The 21,147-nt window shown below is 41.9% G+C and overlaps 1 protein-coding gene across 6 annotated transcripts in view; it reads right to left on the bottom strand.

Annotated features, from left to right (window-relative positions):
• SPATS2L (spermatogenesis associated serine rich 2 like) overlaps nucleotides 1-21,147 on the bottom strand; it is a 159,948-nt gene that overhangs the window by 60,911 nt on the left and 77,890 nt on the right. For all 6 annotated transcript variants that reach the window (XM_041737253.1, XM_041737255.1, XM_041737254.1 and 3 more), the window contains one exon: nucleotides 19,286-19,346. In XM_041737253.1, the coding sequence (XP_041593187.1) occupies nucleotides 19,286-19,324 (39 nt within the window). In that variant the 5' untranslated portion in view covers nucleotides 19,325-19,346. The remainder of the gene's footprint in view (nucleotides 1-19,285; nucleotides 19,347-21,147) is intronic.

Raw genomic sequence — 21,147 nt, 5'->3', positions numbered from 1 at the left:
GCTAATGTGAAGAGTGTAGTATTGTTTTTCCACCTTCTTATTTATAAATTCGCTACCATCTATTTTCCAATGAAAACGTCTTTGAGAAAGACGGAGAAGTCCTATGTGCTCAGATGTGCGCGTAAAAATACAGGAACCTCGCGGTGTCACTAGATTCAGGACACAGTAGAGTCATAATGAGGGGTCTAAGCGTTTAAACCTTCGCGAGGCCTCATGATGAAGTGACCCTAAAAATAAGGAGTGGGCGACACAGGCGGGGTTACAGTGAGGAGGTAGAGAACTGAAGCTCCTGGAGGAAGGGACAATCAACGCGTGACTGATGGTAGGTCCCAGATGGGTCGCTCGTAAACTTCAGGCCTGCAGGGACTTTGGTAGAGCCCGCGGCCTTCACTGGGTCTGCAGCCTTCACTGGGTCCACGGCCTTGACTTGGCCCTCGGCCTTCACTCGGCCCCCGCGGCCTTCACTGGGTCTGAGGCCTTCACTGGGTCCGCGGCCTTCACTGGGTCCACGGCCTTGACTTGGCCCACGGCCTTCACTCGGCCCCCGCGGCCTTCACTGGGTCTGTGGCCTTCACTGGGTCTGCGGCCTTCACTTGGCCCGCGGCCCGAGCGGGTGCCTGCAGCAGCAGCGCCCATGGAGGCTGGCTGGCAGCCCTGCGGCTACACCCTCTGGGTTCTCGGGCCCTCGCCGGGCCCCTCAGGGGCGCACTGTTGGGTGACAGTGGGGACCGCTTAGCCGGCGGGTCCTTCAGCAGCTGCTTCAGCTTTCTCAAATCACACTTCCCTCGTTTGGCTTCTACCAAGTTAAGCCCAGCCTGGCAAATTCGGTTTGCAACTGCGAAATCTGCCTTTTGCGCCTCAGAAGTTGTTTTGATTTTACCTTCTGAGTTTTAAGCTCCCCTTCCTTCTTCCTCTCTCTGGGGCCTTCTATCTGGCTCAGCAGGCTTTGCCCGCTTGGGCCTCAGGCCCGCCCTGCTGGCATCCCGCCCGCACCGAGCAGCGAGGCAGCCTGGCGTTCACAGACGCTGTTTGGTTGCAGTTTCCCACGTTACCCGACCTCCCCTGGACTTGAGTTGTCTGGTTTAAGAGCTGTTAGCAGGTTTCCTCGTTCACAGTGTGCTTTTTTTGAGCCTCTCTGTGATGACTCCTTAGAAAGTCTTCTTGGCTTACTGATGAGTCACTAAGACTATGTCTGGGCTTCAAAAAATGGTTCTCTGACCAAAGTTTTCAATCCACCTACACAGCTGTGTGATCAGGAGAGACCCAGTATTATCAAATAAACGTAGAATGACTGCTCCCTCTGCTTCCAGCGTCTCCAGCAAATTCACTCCGAGGCCACCCCAGACTGCACTTCCTAGAGCACAGCCGTGGCGTTTTCCTCCCTTTCTTAAGAATAAAGCTACATCCCTACGGTCTCACATTCAACTGCCCTTCCAAAAGGCCCCACCTCCACCTCTGTGCTTTGCCCTTGACACGAAAGGTGTCTGCTTGTCCGAATCTTAGAGTCCAGCTGAGATGCCACGTGTTTCACGAAGTCCTTTTCTACTGGCCCTGCTGGAAATCACCCCCCCCTTCAATTCCCACAGACTTTATCAGTAGGTGCCTATTTACACTTAGCACATTCTGCTCTCTATCCTAAGCGCATACGCACTGTGTTTATTCAATGGTAAGCGACATGAGGGCAAGAGTTCTCCTCTCAGACTTTTCCACATGCTCAACACGCCCCCCCATCTGACTAACGACGGGCCCGTAGTAGGTACTTAATTTGTTGAGTGAGAGAATGCCAGCTCCTAGCTGTATCCATCTGCCGTTCAGAGTCAAAGGAAGATCATGCCAGCAGGTCTGAGCCATCCCATCACTCTGCATGTACCATCCACAATAACATGGGGGTGGGGGTCAGTTGACTGTGATATGACCTCAACGTTACAGGGGTGGGGAGGATCTGCGTATGTCCTCTAAATTTCAATAACAGAGATGGGATGGATTATTCATGACACTTGGTAATTTTACTTCCTTTTAGGTACTCATAGTATTTTGTGAGATTTAAAAAATAGGAAATAGCATAGTAACTGCCTGTCATTGCAAAGGTCAGCCCCACAGACAGAGACTGGTTGAGCTCCCACAAAGTGACAGGTGCTGAGGATGTAAAGGGGAACAGGATACAGTTCCTGCCCTAAGAGGGACAGCGTAGTGTAGCAGGGGAGCCAGAGCCATCTGCACGTGAAAGTGCCGTCTTCATGAACAAGGTATGTGGTACCACAGAGAGAGCAGCAGTAAGGCCTGCCTGGAGGGAATACTTTACAGAGGACACAGCTCTTAAACTGACCTACGGTATAACCTCGGTCCCCCTACTTACAAGCCCTAGGACCTTGGATGAACTGCTTAAGCTGTTAAAACTTGGTTTTGTCGCTGTAGAATGAGGATACTACCTGCTTGAGTCTCAGTAAAAACGAAAGGAGATGATGCATGTAAAGTGTTTGATATAGAATTTGGCATATATTAGCTGCTCAATAAATTTCAAAAAGAGACGTCTTGGTGCATTTACATTGGGCCACAAAGGAGAAGGGTCCCTCTCGAGTGTCTTTGACATGGAAAGAACATGTGGCCAGGGTGCTGGTACTTCTCAAGAAACTTCCTGCACAGCCTTAGTGAACGGTGAGCAGACCCAAGGCTTTCACTACTCCCTCACTAAATGCCTTCTATGGTCAGGCACCGTACTAGTGGCCGGATACAGCAGTAACGAAACAGATATGATCACAACAAATGTACACAGGAAAAGATGTGTGAATGTGTAAATTTAAACTGTATATAACTGCAACTCACACTAAGTGAGTGATATGAAGGAAGCAATCAAGATGTAGTGACACTGGTCACAGGGGTCAGGGAGCAGCCTGTCAGGAAAGACAAAGTGGGCTCATCGGATTGTCAGCCTTTGGGACTCTGGACTATCTGACACCATGAGAGAGAACAGAGTGGAGATGAAGCGGGGCTGTTCTGGAGCTGCCTCATTTCCTGCCTTTCCTGCTCCTCTCACTTTCCTTGAAGTCCCACGAGACCCTACTGGACCTTTCTAATAACCCCTCTTTTACTTGCACTGGTTTGAGAGGGTTTCATTTTCCACGATAAGCAGCAAGTGCCTAGATGCAACACTAGCAGCAAGGGCTGAAGATAAAAATAATAAACCCAAATAATTGATTCTATTGGCAAAGGGGAGAAATAGAGGATTTTCCAGATAAATCCAGTTAGAATGTGAAAGGAACAGAATGGAAAAGGCCCATGAGCCTTGTTCACATACTGCTTTCTGCACTCGTGTTGGCATAATTACTTATGTGACTATTTGTTCCACTGGGATATGAGCTCCTGAGTGACAGAGACCATAGTTTTATATTGATAGGGGCCTGGAACAATGGGTGGCATTCAGTAAATGATCCATAAATGTTTGCTGAATAGATGAATGAACAAGTGAATGAACCAAAGGGAGTAGGAAGTCTAGGAAGATGGCCAATGAAATATTCCAGTTTTATTTATCCACTTCTTTCCCGGTGCATTTCTGAAATTCAGTGTAAAGTATTACAGTATTAAAAAGTATTCAAGCCCACAATGGATGGAGTTCCTAGGTACCAGGCATTGTACATGGCTGGTTCGGCCTTGAGGAGCTTGTAGTCTTGCAGCTTAATCGTATCCCCTACAACAAGGACAGCAATCAAACAGCCAGCAACCTCCTTTTCACATCAGTGAGAGCCAGAGTTATTTATGAGTTTGCCATTCCTGCAACTTTGAAAGGAATTTTATAATCAGCTTTGGTCACATTTCTCAAATGCTGAGCCATTCAGAGATGCCTTAAAAACAGCTCATCTGTGTATGTTTTGCTTCACTTGCTGGACCACTAATATCTTCACACTAATGAAGGCACTTCTCTTATGAATCCTGAGGAAGAAAATACTCTTTGTAGACCAGTACCTCTGCATCATGGATAATTCTATAATTTAATTGCCTTTTCTTACATCTACTTTCTGCCAGCAAAAAAATATGCATGAGGTGTTGTCATGTTCTACTTGGCTGACTTTTTGGGAATTAACACCAGGGGTACAAATCAAAATTAACTTTTTTTTTTTGGCAGGAAACCAGGATTAGAAGGAATAATGAAGATTTGAAGGTGGGAAAAAATGCAATTTTCATAAAATCATGGGAAGTTTAAAGTAGAGAAGATCTTAGAGATAGTCTAGTTGTGACTTCCAAAACTTTAAAGTATTCAAATCACCTAGTAATCTGATCAGAATGCAGAATCTGATTCAGATGCTTGGGGCTGAGCCCCAAATTCTGCATTTCTAATAAGCTCCTGGGTGATGTAGAGGCTGCTTGTCCAAGGAGGTGGTAAGCGTGGTTACGGACCCCCAAGACATACATGCTCTGGTCCCCTGGAACCTGTGAATATATTAGGTTACCTGACAAATTCAGGATGCACAGAATTAAGGTTGTTAGGCAGCTGACTTTGAAATGGGGACATTATCCTGGATTATCTCAGTGATCCCAATATAATTACAGAGTCCTTGTAGGTAGAAGCAAGAGGAAGAGAGTCAACGTCAGGGTGATGCAATGTGAAAAAGACCTGATCAGCTAAGTCTGAAGAGGAAAGGGGGCATGACCACGGAGTGCAAGCAGCTTCTAGAAGCTGGAAAAGGCAAGAAAACAAATTCTGCACCTAGAGCCTCTGGAGAGGAACACAGCTGTTGCTGACATCTTGATTTGAGCCCGGTGAGAACCCTCTGGACTTCTGATTTTCAGAAATGTAAGATAATCAATTTGTGTTGTTTAAAGCTACTAAATTTGTGATGACTTGCTACAACGAAGGGAAACTAATACAGGGGAGCACAATTGAGGAGCAAAGGTCTGCTCCTTTCTTCTTCCTAATACAGGAATGACTTTCCCTGGCTTGCCAACTAACCTCTTTAAGAAAATGTCTACCCTCCAGGAATGATGCTTCCGGTCGGTTAGGCATCTGCCTTGGGCTCAGGTCATGATCTCGGGGTTCTGGGATGGAGCCCCGTGGTGGGCTCCCTGCTCAGCTGAGAGTCTGCTTCTCCTTCTGCCCCTGCTCCCCAACCTTTTGTGCTCTCTCTCGAATAAATAAATAAAATCTTTTAAAAGAAGATGCCTTTCAAAGGGCAGCATTCCCTACCACACACATGTATTTTGAGGGAATTCCAACTATTCATTCAAGCCAGATTTTGTAAGGTAAAGTGACATGAATCTGACACAATCTTTGCCCCCAGGAACTGACAAAACAGTGGGAAAATAAGGCAAAGTCATAAATTACAACCAGACAAAAGTCATTCTGACAATGAAATCCTCTCTGATTCACATGTTCTCTATGCTTCCTTTCACTACCCCTCACATGCTCCCTTTGCTTTTCGCCTGGACTCTGGAAAAAGCCTTCTGATGGAATTCTCTGGCTGGGTTTTTATGTCTCTCCAAACCATCTTAAAACAATCACTGCACAATTAGCCTCTCCAAAATGCGTGAGTATGTTTATCAGACTGAGGGAAGGAGCCGGCAATGAGATAGAATTTGAGCAGAGGAAAGACAGGAGATGAATTATGAAACAAAGCCCCAGAGGAAATGAAAGAAAACTGGTATCAAAATCCATGTGGGAAAGCAAGCTTTTGAAAGGAGGGGACAGTCTTCCCTCTCATTCTCAGAATTTTGAGAAAGAAGAGGAAGGAGGGTATAATACAAACTTGAAATTGTGAAGAGGAGAATGTAAGGAAATGATTTCCTGAGTGAATTTTACAGCTCGCTTCAGGGCTTAAATATTGGGAACAGGCCTAGAGCTGCCTCAGGGAAGGTGAGAGGAGTGGCCTTGATGAATGGAAGAATGAAGAGCAGGAGTGAGGGTCTCCACAAGTGCTGGACACAGAGTTGTCATGGTCTTCACAGCACTTCTCAGTAAGCCAGGAGCAGGAACAGAGAAAAGGAATGATTCAAGGTTACAGACCCTATGGAACATGGTGGTACATCTTAGGACTCCAGGATAGTGGGGCTGAGAATCATAAATGGAGCTGATGGAGGCTTCTGTGGTCTATGAAGGGGGGTGATGGAGTGAGAGAAGGGAGAGGCTGAGGGATGAGGGATCCTGTCCAGAACACAGAGCAGATGTCAAAGGGAGGGAGAGGATGGAGGATGAGAGAGGCCAATGATAAGAAGGATGTGGCCAGAGATGCGATGTTAGATACGCCAATCCTTGGTCCCAGTCTTCTGGGGTGTAAATATAATCCTTTCCCTCCAGCCAGCCCTTCACTTTTTCTGAGGGACCAAAGTGTTCCCCAGAATGCCATCTTGTATGGAGTAAATGTATTCTCTATGTATTCTTTTCAGCAGTTTGGGTTTTTTTTTTTTTTTAAATATAAATATATAAATACACAAATATGCAATTTTAATATATGTGTTAACATGTACATTGTATATTGAAGTTTTATTTTTTATTTTTATTTTTTTTTAAATTTTTATTTATTTATGATAGTCACAGAGAGAGAGAGAGGGGCAGAGACACAGGCAGAGGAAGAAGCAGGCTCCATGCACCGGGAGCCCGATGTGGGATTCGATCCCGGGTCTCCAGGATCGCGCCCTGGGCCAAAGGCAAGCGCCAAACCGCTGCGCCACCCAGGGATCCCCGCAGTTTGGGTTTTTGTTTTTGTTTTGTTTGTGCTTCCCAAGCTTTTACCACCGTGGTCCAGCATCTGACTGAAATGTGGTTCTAAATGAAGCACACTGCTCCAGGAGTGGCTGGACCAGAGCAGAGGACTGTGGGACCTGCAGCTGTCCTGGTTGGGCTCCATTTGTCCATTAAAGGAATCCAAGATGGCATTAGCACTTTTAGAAGTCACATCAATTACTGGCTGAAATGGAGCTTCCTTTGCAATGAACACACCGTGGACTGTTTCTTCGCCAAGTGTCCCCTGTCCTATACTGTGCAGCAGCCAGAATGCAAGTGTAGGATTTTGTATTCATCTTTGTTAAGTTTCAATCTGTAAATTCTGACCCATCCCTCAAGCCAGCTGTTATCCCCTGGAACCTTGCTTTTGCCATCCCCCTGACCAACCCCCACCCCCCCCAAAAAAAACAGAGAATGCATTAGCCGTTCCTTCTAACTTTGTATCGCTTTTAAAATCAGTTGATGTCTTCTATACCTTATCCCAATTGATTTGAAGCTTGGATGGGTCAGAGCCAAGTACAGAGGCCAGAGTATTACTACAAGAACTTCCTTCCGAGCTGATGTTCACCTCTTAACCCATGCTCATTTGCTTATTCATTCATTCAGTCACAATGTACAGACTATGCTAAAGGCTGGACTGTAGGTGGTGACGGACACACTCCCTGACCGGCTTTGGAGTTCACAGCGCAGGAAGGCAGGAAGGTAGGAAGGCGGATGCTTGAGGAATGCTACAGACGGCATAGAGACTAGAGACGCTCTGGGTGCCATCACAAGGAAGCCTATCCTCATCTAGAGTCAGGGAGGCGCCATCTGAGCACTGAGGATGAAGGGTGATTAAGGCCACGAGGGACGGGGACAGGGAGAAATGGAGTGTTCCAAGAGGAGCATACAACATCTATTAACGGAGTGACTAGAAGCACATTCAAAGCTTCCGGACAGTGGGAGCATTGCATGTTACAAGGAAGGGGATTTCAGCTGAAGCTGGATCGAAAAGGCATGGGGCAAAGATGTGTAGGGCTCTGTAAGGCATCTTCTCATTTTGAGCACGCTTCATCATTTTAAGGGCAAGCCACTGAATGGTTTACTCAGAAGAGGAGAGTGATACTTGCATATTCAAGAAGGTCACTGTTGTTTCCATTTGGGTGAGTGGGAGGAGGTCAAGTGGATGGCAGGATTCTGATGCAGTGTCCAGTGGACAGAAAATAGCGCAAGATTGGGCAGTTTATAGAGAATGACTCCCAAATTAGTCAGAAGAAGGGACTAATTTGTATTATGTAGCTGCAAGGAATGAGGAAGACAAAAGACAATGGGTGACCCAGGTTTCTGGCTTGACCATTTATGTGGAGAGTGGTGTCATTTGAGAGACAAGGAGCTCTGGGGGAGGTGTAGCACTCTACTTGAGGGGTTTGTGAGGTCTCTACATATGCAGATACCCAGAAAGCAGCTCAATCTCTGAATCTGCAGTTCCAAGAAAGAACCGAGCCAGGAAAAACAGATTTGGGCACCGTCTCGCCATCAAATAGCGATTCTCGGCCCTAGCTGCAAACTGGAATTGCCTGGTGAATTTTAAAAATATTCCTACACCTAGGTCCCATCTCTGACAATTAAATCTAGGCCTGGTCGTTGATTCTTTTTTTGTTTTCGTAAGTGATTCTAATGTCCATCCAGAAACTGAGAACCACGAATGAGAAACACAAGAGTAAGGGACAGTACGGAAGAAAAAGAGGATCGCGAAAGGCAGACCTCTTTTTAGGTGTAGACTGCTCACCTATCCACTAATTCACTTGTGTGTACCATCTAGTCATCTAGTCATTCTCCACTACTTACGCAACACCATAACTTCAAAAATATCAGTTCTGGTTTATGACAGTTTTACTTTTAGAGAGCGTACTCCAGATAGCTACTGCTTCATAAAAAGTCACCCCCAAACTTTGTGGTTTAAAACAACAATCAGGGACACCTGGGTGGCTCAGGAGTTTAGCGCCTGCCTTTGGCCCAGAGCCTGATCCTGGAGACCAGGGATCAAGTCCCACGTCGGGCTCCCTGCATGGGGCCTGCTTCTCTCCTTCTGCCTGTATCTCTGCCTCTCTCTCTGTGTCTCTCATGAATAAATAAATAAAGTCTTAAAGCAGCAACAACAACAATCAGTCTGTAATTTTTCAACATTTCTGTGGGCCAGGAATTTGGGAGTTCAGCTGCACAGGTCTGGCTTGGGTCTCTTGTGCAGACAGATGGAGGAGCGGGTATAGCCGGGCCGAGGGACGCAGGTATGGGTGGGATCTAGCCGGGCATCTCTCCTCTCTCTTTATGGAGCCTCAGGCATTCTCCATGTGGCCTCTCCTTATGGGCTAACCTGGGCTTCTGCACACCACGGTGGGAGTAGAATAATTCAGTTGTTTATATGGCAGCCCAGAGGACCAGCACAAGTGTTCCAATTGGTAAGAAAGATGCTGAATCACCCACTTTAGAAGTCACACGACGGTGTTATTTCCTTTCTACTGCCCTAGTCAACCAGTTCCAAAAACTTACCTAATTTTAGGGGGAGGGACACAGACCCCATCTCTCAATGGGAGAAATGTTGTTCCAGCCATTGAAGAATAGCACACAAGGGTTAAAAACAACCACCACCCAGACTTCTTTCCATCAATTCTAGGTCTACGCTTTGTCAAGTCACTTAACATCTGAAGGTGGGGGAGGGAGGCGAACTAACTGAACTGTTGTTATAATACTAAATGAAAACCAATAGCTTAAAGTTACATAACTTCTTTAATTCTTAGAAATGACCTGATGACTTGGAGAGCAAGAGATACTCATGTGGACTTTTCTCCTATCTAAAGAAATAGTGAAATTAAAATCCAATAACCAAAGTGTCTTAAATCTTTTAATTTCAGTCCATGATAAATTTTTCATAATTCAAATTCTGACCTTTAATCTGATACTTCCAGGTTTAAAATATATATATCAAATGGCTGCTATAAGCAGCAGTGGTCCCTCTCATCCATATGGAGACGAGCAAAGAGCTTCATACACATTTCATTTTACCCATTTAGCTAGCATGGATTCAGTACATACCTGTGTGTTGCTGTAATTGGGCTTGACCCCTCATACTTTCCCAGAACTACCAGCTAGACTTGTACATAATTCAGACCAGGGCAAGCCCCTGGGTCCCCTGGAAGTGCTTCCAGCAGCCCGTTGCACCCACACAGTATTAGGACTTGAGTAAATACTCTGTCTGGCTACTTTCTCTGATGGATTCCACATTTCGACTTATTAGTGAGAAAAAAAAAAGGCAATGTTATTTTTTTCAAGGGATTTTGTCTTTGAGATTTTAATCAGAATGGAAAAGTAAGATGCTTTTAATTGATCTGCTTCTAACTTGGAATACTCAGTAAAAAGCTTTCCACCTCTTCTTTGGAATTTAAGGTCTCCACTTGGGGGAAAAAGGGAATTATTAACGTCCACTCTCCCTCTGGGGTCCCCCCTGCCCCCCCCCCCCCGCTCATTCACAGAACTTTTCAGATAAAGAGTAACCAGGAAGATGTAGATCACGATTACCATTTAATCGATACCAGAATAAAGAAGTTAATTACCTGTTAGTCAATACCGGAATAAAGGAGTTAAGTTAATCTCTAAATTATATCACAACCTTGGATATTTTTTCACTGTGGTGTGAAGTAAGGAGACTGTCTAAACACCATGGAAACCAGGAACACTTGCTACGGGGGAAGTGTAGCTGTTCACCTTTATACTATGTTTTAATTCTAACAGGTTTGACAAATTCAAAACAGGCATACTGGTTTAAACATCCATAAATATTATCATCCGATTTTGTTTTCCTGATGATTTTATGCATTTGTTTGCTTTTCCTCTAAAGGCAGTAATAAAGAGTTAAAACTAGTTTGCATATTCAGTCTTGGTTGAATAGCTAAAATTACAATTTCAGCCAATAAAAAAGCCAAACATTAACAAATGTCCACTGATGGATACGTGGATAAAGAGATGTGGTATGTAAATAGGATGGAATACTCTTCAGCCTCAAAGAAAGAAGGAAACTTCCCGTCATATGTGATAACAAGGAGGAACTCTGAGGACATTCTGCTATGTGAAATAAGCCAGAGGGTGAATACTGCCTGATTCCACTCATCGGAGGTATCTAAATAGTCAAACTCATATGGAAGCAAAGAGTAAGAACAGGGGTTCCCAGAGCCTCGGGGAAAAGAAAATGGGAAGTTGCTTTTCAATGAGTACAAAGGTTCAGTGATGATGCAAGATGATTCAGTCCTAGGGATGTGCACTGTGCCTACGGTTAACAAACACATCGTACACTTAAAGACAGGAGGTTTCGTGTGAAATGTTCTTACCACAATAAAAGAAAAAACATTAACTTTAGCTTATGTAACTGATCCCCATCATCATTTCAGTACATTTTTATTGACAGTTATCTTCAAGGACTGAGAAGCAGAGTTCTTCTGAAGGGTCTATAGACAGGGTGACATCAGAAATGCCCTACCAATGAGCCACAAATGGACCTTAGAGCTGGTTTAATAAAATTTCTTTATTTTACAAGAAACTGAGTACAGGAAGGTTATGTCCTACATTTGAACTGAGGCAGCTAATTTGCTTCAGAGCCATGACTGCCTCCATGTTCTCTGACCCACGATGCAGTCCACTTTGAAGGTCTTATAAAATACCTATAAGGTGGGAATGACTATGAACTTCTCCAACATTAGAGTTGGAAAGGGTTTTGGAAATCCTCTACATGAATTCTCTCATTTGGCAGATAAAGAAACTGAAGGCCAGAAAGGTTATACAATCTACCAAAGGATACACAGTTTTTCAGCAGAATTAACATGTTTTGTTTCTTTAAATGTGATTAGAAATAGAATACATTTTTAATAGAAAATATTATTATTTGCCAAAGAAGTTAAGGCTCCCTAATACCAGTGGCAGTATGGCTTAGCTTGCTAAGGGAGTAGGGGGATACTGGAGTTTGCATTTTAATTTACTAATTAACAGTGGTTCTCAAACTTCTTATTAACTCTTTACAATGAACATGTAAATCTTATGCTTTTCTCTTATATGATTGAGTTTAAATATACGTATTTCCATTTTTTTTAAATATAAAATGTTATACTCTTGAATTATTGTGGTGCTATGAAAATCTCTCACTGTGGGAAGCCACAACGGAACCCAAGCCACACTCCCCACAGGATACTCCCAGCCAGTGACTGTGGTGGCAGGTATTAGTGGAAACTCATTTCTAAGGGATGTGGGACTCAGTCAGTGGATTCTCTATCAGCAGAAATGTCCTTAAAACTGCACTGCAAGCTCAGACTCTTCCTACCGGATTTTCCTTTTTTCTCCCTCTTCTTTCAAAGATGCCAGACCTGCATGGAAGTGTGTAGATGCTTCCTGCTTGCTCATGCTTCCTCTCCCTTCTCTTTTATAAGCACTCTGTCACTGGCCCTACCCCCAAGAAATCTCCTGCTCATCTAATTCCACACTGGCATCTGCTTCCTGGAGGACGCAAAGGAACACAAATATGCTTTTTCTAATTAGTCCTGTCTTTTCCCCACTGACATTCCAATGTTTGCCCCAAACCAGGGAGGCATGGTCCACTCCCTCCACCCTTCTTGGGGGTGGAGCTGAGAACCACCATTACAGAATCTTGGCTCATTTATTTAGCTAAATATTGATTAACAAATATTTTAGGGACATAAAGTCTATGATATTACTATTACAGGAGCCCTTGAGTACACAACTAAATTAAAAGTCCATTTGTGTTTGTAAGGAGCAAGTAATCAAGTTGTAGAGGAATGACTTCCAGAGAAAGAGTGGCTTCAATAACAGCATAAGCAGCACACTTTTAAGTGCCGAATCTATCTAATCTAATCTAATCTAATCTAATCCAACATATCTGGACAGATTTTTAGTGCTCAAGGTCAGAAGAGAAGAAACCACTGTAGCCTTGTCATTTTTTAAAAATCCCTATCAATTGGATAATTTAATCCGAAGGATCATTGTGAGAAACAGCTAGAATATTGGTGAAGTGCCCATAAATTCCAAGGGATTGCCAACAGAAGTAACTTTTTCCCTGCTGCCAAAGGTTTTAATTTCTGGCGTGCCCTTGTATACTTTAGCACTAACCATCTATGTTACATATACCTCTCAGCCACAGTGCAAAAGGGGCTCCTTTCCCAGCAAAAGGCTGGAAGGAGGGGGGCAAGAGAAGCAGAACAGAAACACTGTGAATTCCAATCATGTAGCCTGGAAAAAGCAATGTGATGCTAATCCTGCAATAGTAAATTTCTTCTTATCCCCTGAAACTGATGCTGACATTTCCATTTATTCATTCAGTTCCTTTAGACTCCCTGTCAAATCTCTTCTAGTTGCCAAGCAACAATAACAGCAGTTCTGTACATAAGCATTAGGCAATAACTATTGTCAATGTTTCTCCTTTCTCTGAAAGGGAAATTTAATGACCCTTTCCTATGAGAAAATGATGACAAGAACCTGTCCATGTGAAACCTGGAAGCCGTTTGTGTGGTTTGTGTTTTTGCTGTTTGAATCCAAGGACTGGGCTCAACTGATTTACACATCCCTACAAAATCATGAAATTAAGATTTGCCCCAAAGCTGGCATGATTTGGTCTTTAAAAACAACTGTGTACCATGCACCTGAAACTGATATAACACCGTGTGTTAACTACACTGGAATTAAACAAACAAACACAACAGCCTATCATTAAAATTGTCCCACATCCTATGAAATGAGTTCTCTGTTAAACGAAGCTAATATCTTACAGATGCTTTGACCCTGCTAAAATTTCTTTAATCAAATGCTTAGGTTTTTCTGACCATACCCCATCCCACATAAAGAATTGAACGATCTTAAAAAAAAAAAAAAAAGACTTGAACTATATTTCAGTACGTTGTAAAACGTAGATCAAGGCAGTTAATAGGAAAAAAGAGACATAAAATGGGACATCTGCCCACCTGTTGAGGACAGACTTTAGGATACAGTTTATTTCGGTCATCTGTAGAAATGACCCCTCTCCGTCCTCATGGTGGACTAGAGGCTCTTCCCTCCTTTTCTTCCTTCTTCAATTTAATGACTCTCTATGATTATTGTTTACAGCCCAATTTACCTCTATAATGTTAAGAGCTCTCAAAGCTATTCACAATAAGTGGTACAGCTCAGCAAGGATATTCCAGACTAAGCTATTCTCCATTGCCATATCATTCTGTTTTCCAGCCTCACTTATTTTTTGTGAGGCTCAGCAATAGCTATAAAATGTTTGTTTGAAAAAGTCAAGTCCAGTTTTATATTCATTTTCTCATTTGGGCTTTTTTATTTATTTTTTTCTAATCTTGGTTCTGTGTAAATTTGTATTTTGAGTTCCAAACAAGAATGCTAATTAGAGCTCCTTTTCCATTTTTTATGTTATAAAATGAAAACAGATGAGCTCCCCCAAGATCTTTTAGAGTTTAAGAGCTCATACACTCAATTTATTATTGTATTTGCTGACTTGTTAGGTGGTATTATTACCATGTCCAATCTACAGATTAGGAAACAAGGCCCAGAAAAGTTAGGTGACTTGATAATCTCTGCCTCTGTCTCTAAACTCCATGACCTTACCTCACTGGAGATCACGTCCCAAGCATACATGGTTCCCTAAGGTTGCTTGGGGATCACTCTTTGTTGGAATGAGTTATCAGTCCATTACTGGACAGTCAGTAAATATTATTTTGTAATCCCATTTTATAAGCAAGGATTCCCCTCTGGTTTCCATCCCCAAATTGTATTGCTGAATTATAGTCTATTTAAACTGATTTATAATAATGCATGAAAATATCTGACTAGAAATTTTATTTTGTCTTTGCCAGTTCTAATCATTTTTTTTTAGTTGAGAATTACATATAAAATTTTATTAATCAATTTAGCTTGACAATCAAGTATTTCACATGAGAAATAATATAATGATCACTACTGAGCCTCTTTCCTAATTCATCCATGAGTTTCTAGTACTGAACTCCTTAAAAAATATGTCATTTAGAAGAGTTGTAAAAAGCGAAGATGTCCCAAATATAAGGTCCCTGATTAGCATAAAGATTTTGTTCTGGTATTCTTTCCTTAACAAAGTGAGATGTGGAATTCTTCTTCTTCTTCTTCCTCATCTTCTTCTACTTTTTGTACATCAGGCTGACTAGTTTTATTCACCAAAGGACCTCATCTGTTATGGTGAAACCTATCTGAGGCCACCTGTATTTGATAACTATCTTATAAAGATGCTGCATTTTTTGTGCAAAACCACCGTCAACCTAAGTAACCCTACTTTCTGTTTTAAGAAGCAATTCAAGGCTTGCTTTATCTCATAGCAAAGAGAGTACTAAAATAAGATGACAATTCCATTAACCTATATTTTAGTTTTTAAGAAGGCTCCAGATTTCGCAAAATTTTGTGAATGGGACATATAGTCTCTAAAGAACTTCATTATTCAAGTAGGGATGTTCGATTCATTCATTTTCCATTCATTTATACAATTGTATTTGGGGGTCAACTATGTGTTAAGTCCCAGAATATGAAGATAAGAGAGGCCCAATCCCGTCCCCTAAGAAGCACAAAGCCTTGCTTGCTGAGAAGACAACTAACAATCACAATCTGAATAATGGTTTTGATCAGAAAGCAGCCACTCAAAGGAGAACAAGAGGATAGAGAATTCAAATGGGGCAGGAGGGAAGACAAGGGAGACATTCCCCTGAAAGAGCTCCTGAAAGGGAGGTGAGTGAGGGCCAGGTTCCTGAGGAGGACACCTCCCATATAGAGGAGACCACCTTTGCAAAGGCCCCCAGGCAGGAACATTCAAGGTCAGGATAGTGGTGCTGAAGGGGGCATGTGGGTAAATGGCAATAAACAAGGTGTAAAAGACAACAGGGTCAGATCTCAGAGGATGTAGGTCACACTAAGGAGACTGAACTTTTGAGTCAACGATAACTTTGATTTTAAATCCTTATAATCCGATAATATAATGATAGTTTAAAATAAAACAGCCACAGAGAGCGTCAATTACAAATTTCAGTTGTCTTGGATATTAAACCTTCAATTATTAGTTTCTCCTTTGGACTAAAAGCTTCCCGAGGACAGAAATGATTTCTTCACCAAGCACCTACTCCTTTTTGATTAATCCAACAGGGGGATCCACTAGAGGTAACTACTGTACTCATTTCATCACAAGGCTTTTTTTTTTTTTTTTTTTTTTAAGGCTTTTGTTAAGTATTAATTTCCCACAGTGCTTGGCTAGGTTTTTATAAGAATACTGCATAGATCCATTCTCAGGTCTGTAAAAGCTTATAATTGATAATTTAAGACATAACAGTTGTTATTATTCTTAATTTTCAAAACTAAAATGTCATTGCTCATGTGACAGATTGAAAAACAAACTAATCATAAAAAGGCCATAAAAGCTAATAACTAAAGGAAATACATGTACTAAAATAAATCAATGTAAAATTATAAATGATCAGAATTTTCTGTTGTTTATGATGATTTATTTTATTGAGTTGAGAAATCTATTAACCTTTTGGTATAGGAAGATGGAATTTACTAATTGAGTTAGAGGAGCTCTACTTTCATTGTCATGCAGATTGATAATATTTACAACTTAAGCATCACCCTCTTTCAAAATAATGCCAGCATTTTGATAAGTTACTGAAGTGTGATGGCAGAAACACCATCTCCTGTTAATCTTCGTGCACATATGTTCCATTGATCATGACAAGTGGATGAATGTGACGCCTAAGCCAATACATGGAGCATTCACACTGAACCTCTGTGGTCTGGGTGCTGACAGATGAGCCTCCTTCCCCTTACTGGCTGGATGCCACCTCTGTTTTGAATAAGACACTCTTTCTGCTGAGCCTACCATATTGGTCTGTCCAACTAGCCATGTTTTACAAAGAATCGATTACTATGACTCTGATTCTTTAAAGTGCTTTTCCTTCCCATAATCCAACTTCAGGAGCTGTCCAATCTATTCATCAACAGACATTTGGAAAGGGGCCAATCTTGGGTCAGCATGGTGGTGCCAGACCCAACTTCTCAAACTGGGAAACACAGTCTCACCTAAGACTATGACTGTGAGTCAGGAAGAATGTGAAGTCATGATGTAAAAGAGGCACATCTTTCTGCTATTGTTTGCTCAATGCTTAATAAGTAAAAATAATTTTGTATTAACATAATATATGGAATATCTTATAGAATATAGTAACTAAAAAATTTGTATTAATTTCTAAGATAACACGAAAGACTTCAAATAAATTGTATGATGTAGAAAATGGTTTTGGCCATCTTCTCAGAGACCTGGGGTCACAAGTGTGTTCTTTTGTGTCCTGGGGGTACTTTGGTGGAAAACTCTGAGAAGCAGAAATGCAGAGGAAAGGAAATAGGCTTTAGAACCAGACACAGGTGAGTTTGAATCCCTCCCTGCTCCTCCACATTTCCTGAGAGTCTGACTTTGACCAAGTCACTTTACTGTAAACTTCCGTGTCCTCAGAATGTTATTTAATACGAAGATCTGTAAAATAGGTAGCATAGTAGTTGACAGAGCCAGGGTGAGCTCTAAAAAAATATCACACAGGTCAGGCTCCTGCTTAAAAACTTTCAGCATCTACTTTTGCCCTTTGAATAAAGCCCTACATGGCTATTTCAGATCCTAAACCTTTTGGGGCACAGGCCCTCTTTGGCAGTCTGGTGAAGTTTTAAATAAAATACATATGATTATAAAGGAAACCACCATTCACACTGAAATAAAGTTGAAATTTAAAAAGTCATGCTACAGTAATATCTGTGCTCCTCTATTAACATCGAATAACACAACGCAGCAGAAGTTCCAGTAACTACAGTAGTTTTGAAGTGGTCATGAACAAACGACATTTCAGGACATCTGTAACGAGTGTAATTTGATATGAAGGTATCTGTGACCTCTAGTTGTGAAAGTCGCAGATACTCCTGCTGCAACCGTGGGTTTCTTCCTTTGCCTGCATTCATGATCGCAGGAGATGCTATATTTCATTTAGATGTGAGTGAAGTCGAAAATGTGTTTTTTCTCATGCAAGTCTGTGGAACCCTGGACTCCACCCACGGATCCTGTGGAGGTCCAGCAACACAGGAGAAGAGCCAACACTACCAACACTGGATCCTGCCATGCTCACTGATCTCATCCCCCCTCGCCATCCCTCTGTCGGACACTCTGGCAACACTGACCACTTGGCCTCCAAACACATTCAAATTATCCCACCTCCAGGCTCTTGCTTTTCTATCTGCTCTGTCTCTGGATCTTTGCATGGTGTTTCTTTCCTGTTGTCTTCATCTCAGCCCAAGTGTCCCCTCCTCTGCCGAGGGCTGCCTTGACCAACCCCATCTTAAAGACCCCCTCCCCAGGCCAGCCTCATCACACCACTGTCTGAAATGACTATATGCATTTATACGTTCTCAGTACGGACTCTGTTTCTCTGCCCTAAAAAGCAAGCTCCATGGTAGCAGGAACCTCACCTACATGTTCCTAGTGCCATAATCCCAGCATCTAGAACAGTGTCTGGCACAAAGGAGGAGTTCAACACTTCTTTGTCAAATGAAAGGGAAAAAGTCAGGACTCCACAAATGTTACTTCTCTAACCCTTCACTCTGTGTTTCAGGTACTGTGAGGATACAAACACATGAAAGACAAACTCCTGCCCTCAAGTAGTTCACAATCTAGCGGAGGATGGGAGTTGGCCCTGTGGAAGGTGGAGAGACCTTCCCACTCTGTCATACAACCACAGACAAATCTCTTGTAGTGCCTCAGTCTCCACGGTGCCAGATAAATGGCTTGGACAAATTTGTCTCCATGGTCTCATATGGTCTACGGTTTATGATCATTAAGTGCTAATAGTGCACGGTAGCATATATAAGTGAGGGGTTTTGACCCTAACAGTGAGGAACCTTCACAGAGAAGGACAAGACATGGGAGGGCTTTGAAGTATAATCAGCCCCCAACAAATAATGAGAAGGGGGAGATTTTCAGAGTCATCAACTCCCTGCATTGAAAGAAACATTATAGGTTATCCAGCATAACCACTAGGTAATGCTGTGGACATCTCTATATGAGGCTATTCTGGAGATGTGACATAATACCCTAGCCTTCAGATGTAACCCAGCATGGTGGTTAAGAGTATGAGCTGTAGGATGGCACTGCCTGGATTCAAATCCCAGCTCTGTAGCTTACTAGCTATGTGAACTTAGGCTAATTACTTAACTTTTTGATATCTCAGTTCTTCTCTCTATAAAATGAGAATAACAACACTATTAACTTCATGGAGTTATGGTCAAGATTAAGTGAGAAAATGAAAGTAATATGCTTAACACACAATGAGTAAATGCTTCTTATGATTCTTTCTGTTGGGTGGTTTTCTAGTTGTCAAATGTATTGTATATCCCCTAAAACCATTTTTCCCTTCTTCCATTGTAACTGAGTTTTTACCAGCTAGAGACTACACAGTTTGGAGTTTCTATAACCAATTTATAACTGTATCGTACCTTTTCCTTGACATTCACATGTGTATTGAGTTCAGCCATTTTGCTTCTAGTGGAATAAGCCCTATAAAAAAGGAAAAAAAGATTAAAGTTTTAAAATTGATTTCTCAATGTGTTATTTTCATGCTCTCTCCCAACACAGTAAACAATTTCATTCAGTCATAATCATAAATACCATTTTAGAATATAAAAATATTTTAAAGCTAAGCATTTGTCTTAGATATGTTCTAAAAACATGTTATGATAACTCTAGAAGGCAATGTAAAATTTTTTATTCATACTGTATTGACATGAAAAATGACAAGGACAGGAGGGTGTGCACCCAAACCGTGTTTATTAAGTAAAAGAAAGGTGGTCAAGAACAGTGAGAGGAGGGAGAGCATACCTATTTTAACAGAGCATTGTCATCCCAATCCTTGCTGTCCCAAAGTTTTTATTAGCCTCTAGTTAATAAAACAAACATTTACTGAGTCTTTCCTGCATATACATAACTATACGAAAGCACTCAAGGAAGAAAACAGGAGAAATGATTCCAAATTTAAACATAAGAAACACTGTACATAACAGTTTTAAAAGATTTTATTTATTTGAGGGAGATAGAGAGAGCACACGCAGCAGAGAGACGCAGAGGGAGAAGCAGGGACCTGGATGCAGGCCTCCATCCCAGAACCCTGGGATCATGACCTGAGCAGAATGGAAGATGCTTAACTGACAGAGCCACTCAGGTGCCCCATGTACTAAGTTTTTAAACTGGCTTTTTCACTTATCAACATATGAACATCCTTCCAGATAAATGCATATACACACACACACACACACACACACATACATATATATATGACTTCACCATAATTTTAATGACCATAAATTCATGATCTCTATCAAATGGAGTCTTAAAATTGCCCACAATCTTTCTGTTTCCTTAAATTCTTTAGGGTTTCCACCTCTGGAGCCCAAACTTCTTTGTGAAATGACCCACTCAGGAAAGATCTGTACTCTTAATAAGAATCGGTGGTGTTTTCTTTCTTTTCATCTGGTCTAAATCTTTCACCATTACTATGGAAGACAGGACTTAATCCTTTAATAGTCTCAATCTCTTTTTGAAATAGAGCATAAATGACTTCAGTGGGCAAACAGATTGGCTCAAATTAGCAGCAGGATAGGCCAAGATATCGTTATACTCCCTATTTGCATGATTAATACTTTTTGTCAATCAAGAACCACTGAAACTCTATCTTACATTCTTTTTTGATTCAGGCTACAATGAGTGTATCTAGAGTTGATACATTTCGGGGACAACTTGCAATAAGTCTCTGATTTCTCCTCACCATTTCCTTTTAAACCTAGGTCTTTTTTTTTTAATTTTTATTTATTTATGATAGTCACAGAGAGAGAGAGAGAGAGGCAGAGACACAGGCAGAGGGAGAAGCAGGCTCCATGCACCGGGAGCCCAACGTGGGATTTGATCCCGAGTCTCCAGGATCACACCCTGGGCCAAAGGCAGGCGCCAAACCGCTGCGCCACCCAGGGATCCCCTAAACCTAGGTCTTAAATAAGTTAAATAAAACATAAATTCAGATCCATTATCTTTTGTTCATTTAGGATGAAAGCTTGGCAATATGTATTCTTTACTCTATTACCACTCAAATAGGAATCCACATACATATATTATTACATATTATCAGATATTATAAACAGTAAGATTTCATGTTAATAAGTTTCCAAATGATAATGCCACTAACACATGCATTTGGGCACACTAGCATGAGAGACTCTGTAAACTCAATCTCCAGTAAGACAGCTCCTTCTCATATTGGGCTGCAATGAGTGTCCATCCCACTGAATACAGTTCCCATTTACATAAC

This window comes from Vulpes lagopus, chromosome 22, assembly GCF_018345385.1.
Source record: "Vulpes lagopus strain Blue_001 chromosome 22, ASM1834538v1, whole genome shotgun sequence".
Taxonomy (NCBI): Eukaryota; Metazoa; Chordata; class Mammalia; order Carnivora; family Canidae; genus Vulpes; species Vulpes lagopus.
This window is presented reverse-complemented; position numbering and strand designations above follow the sequence as displayed.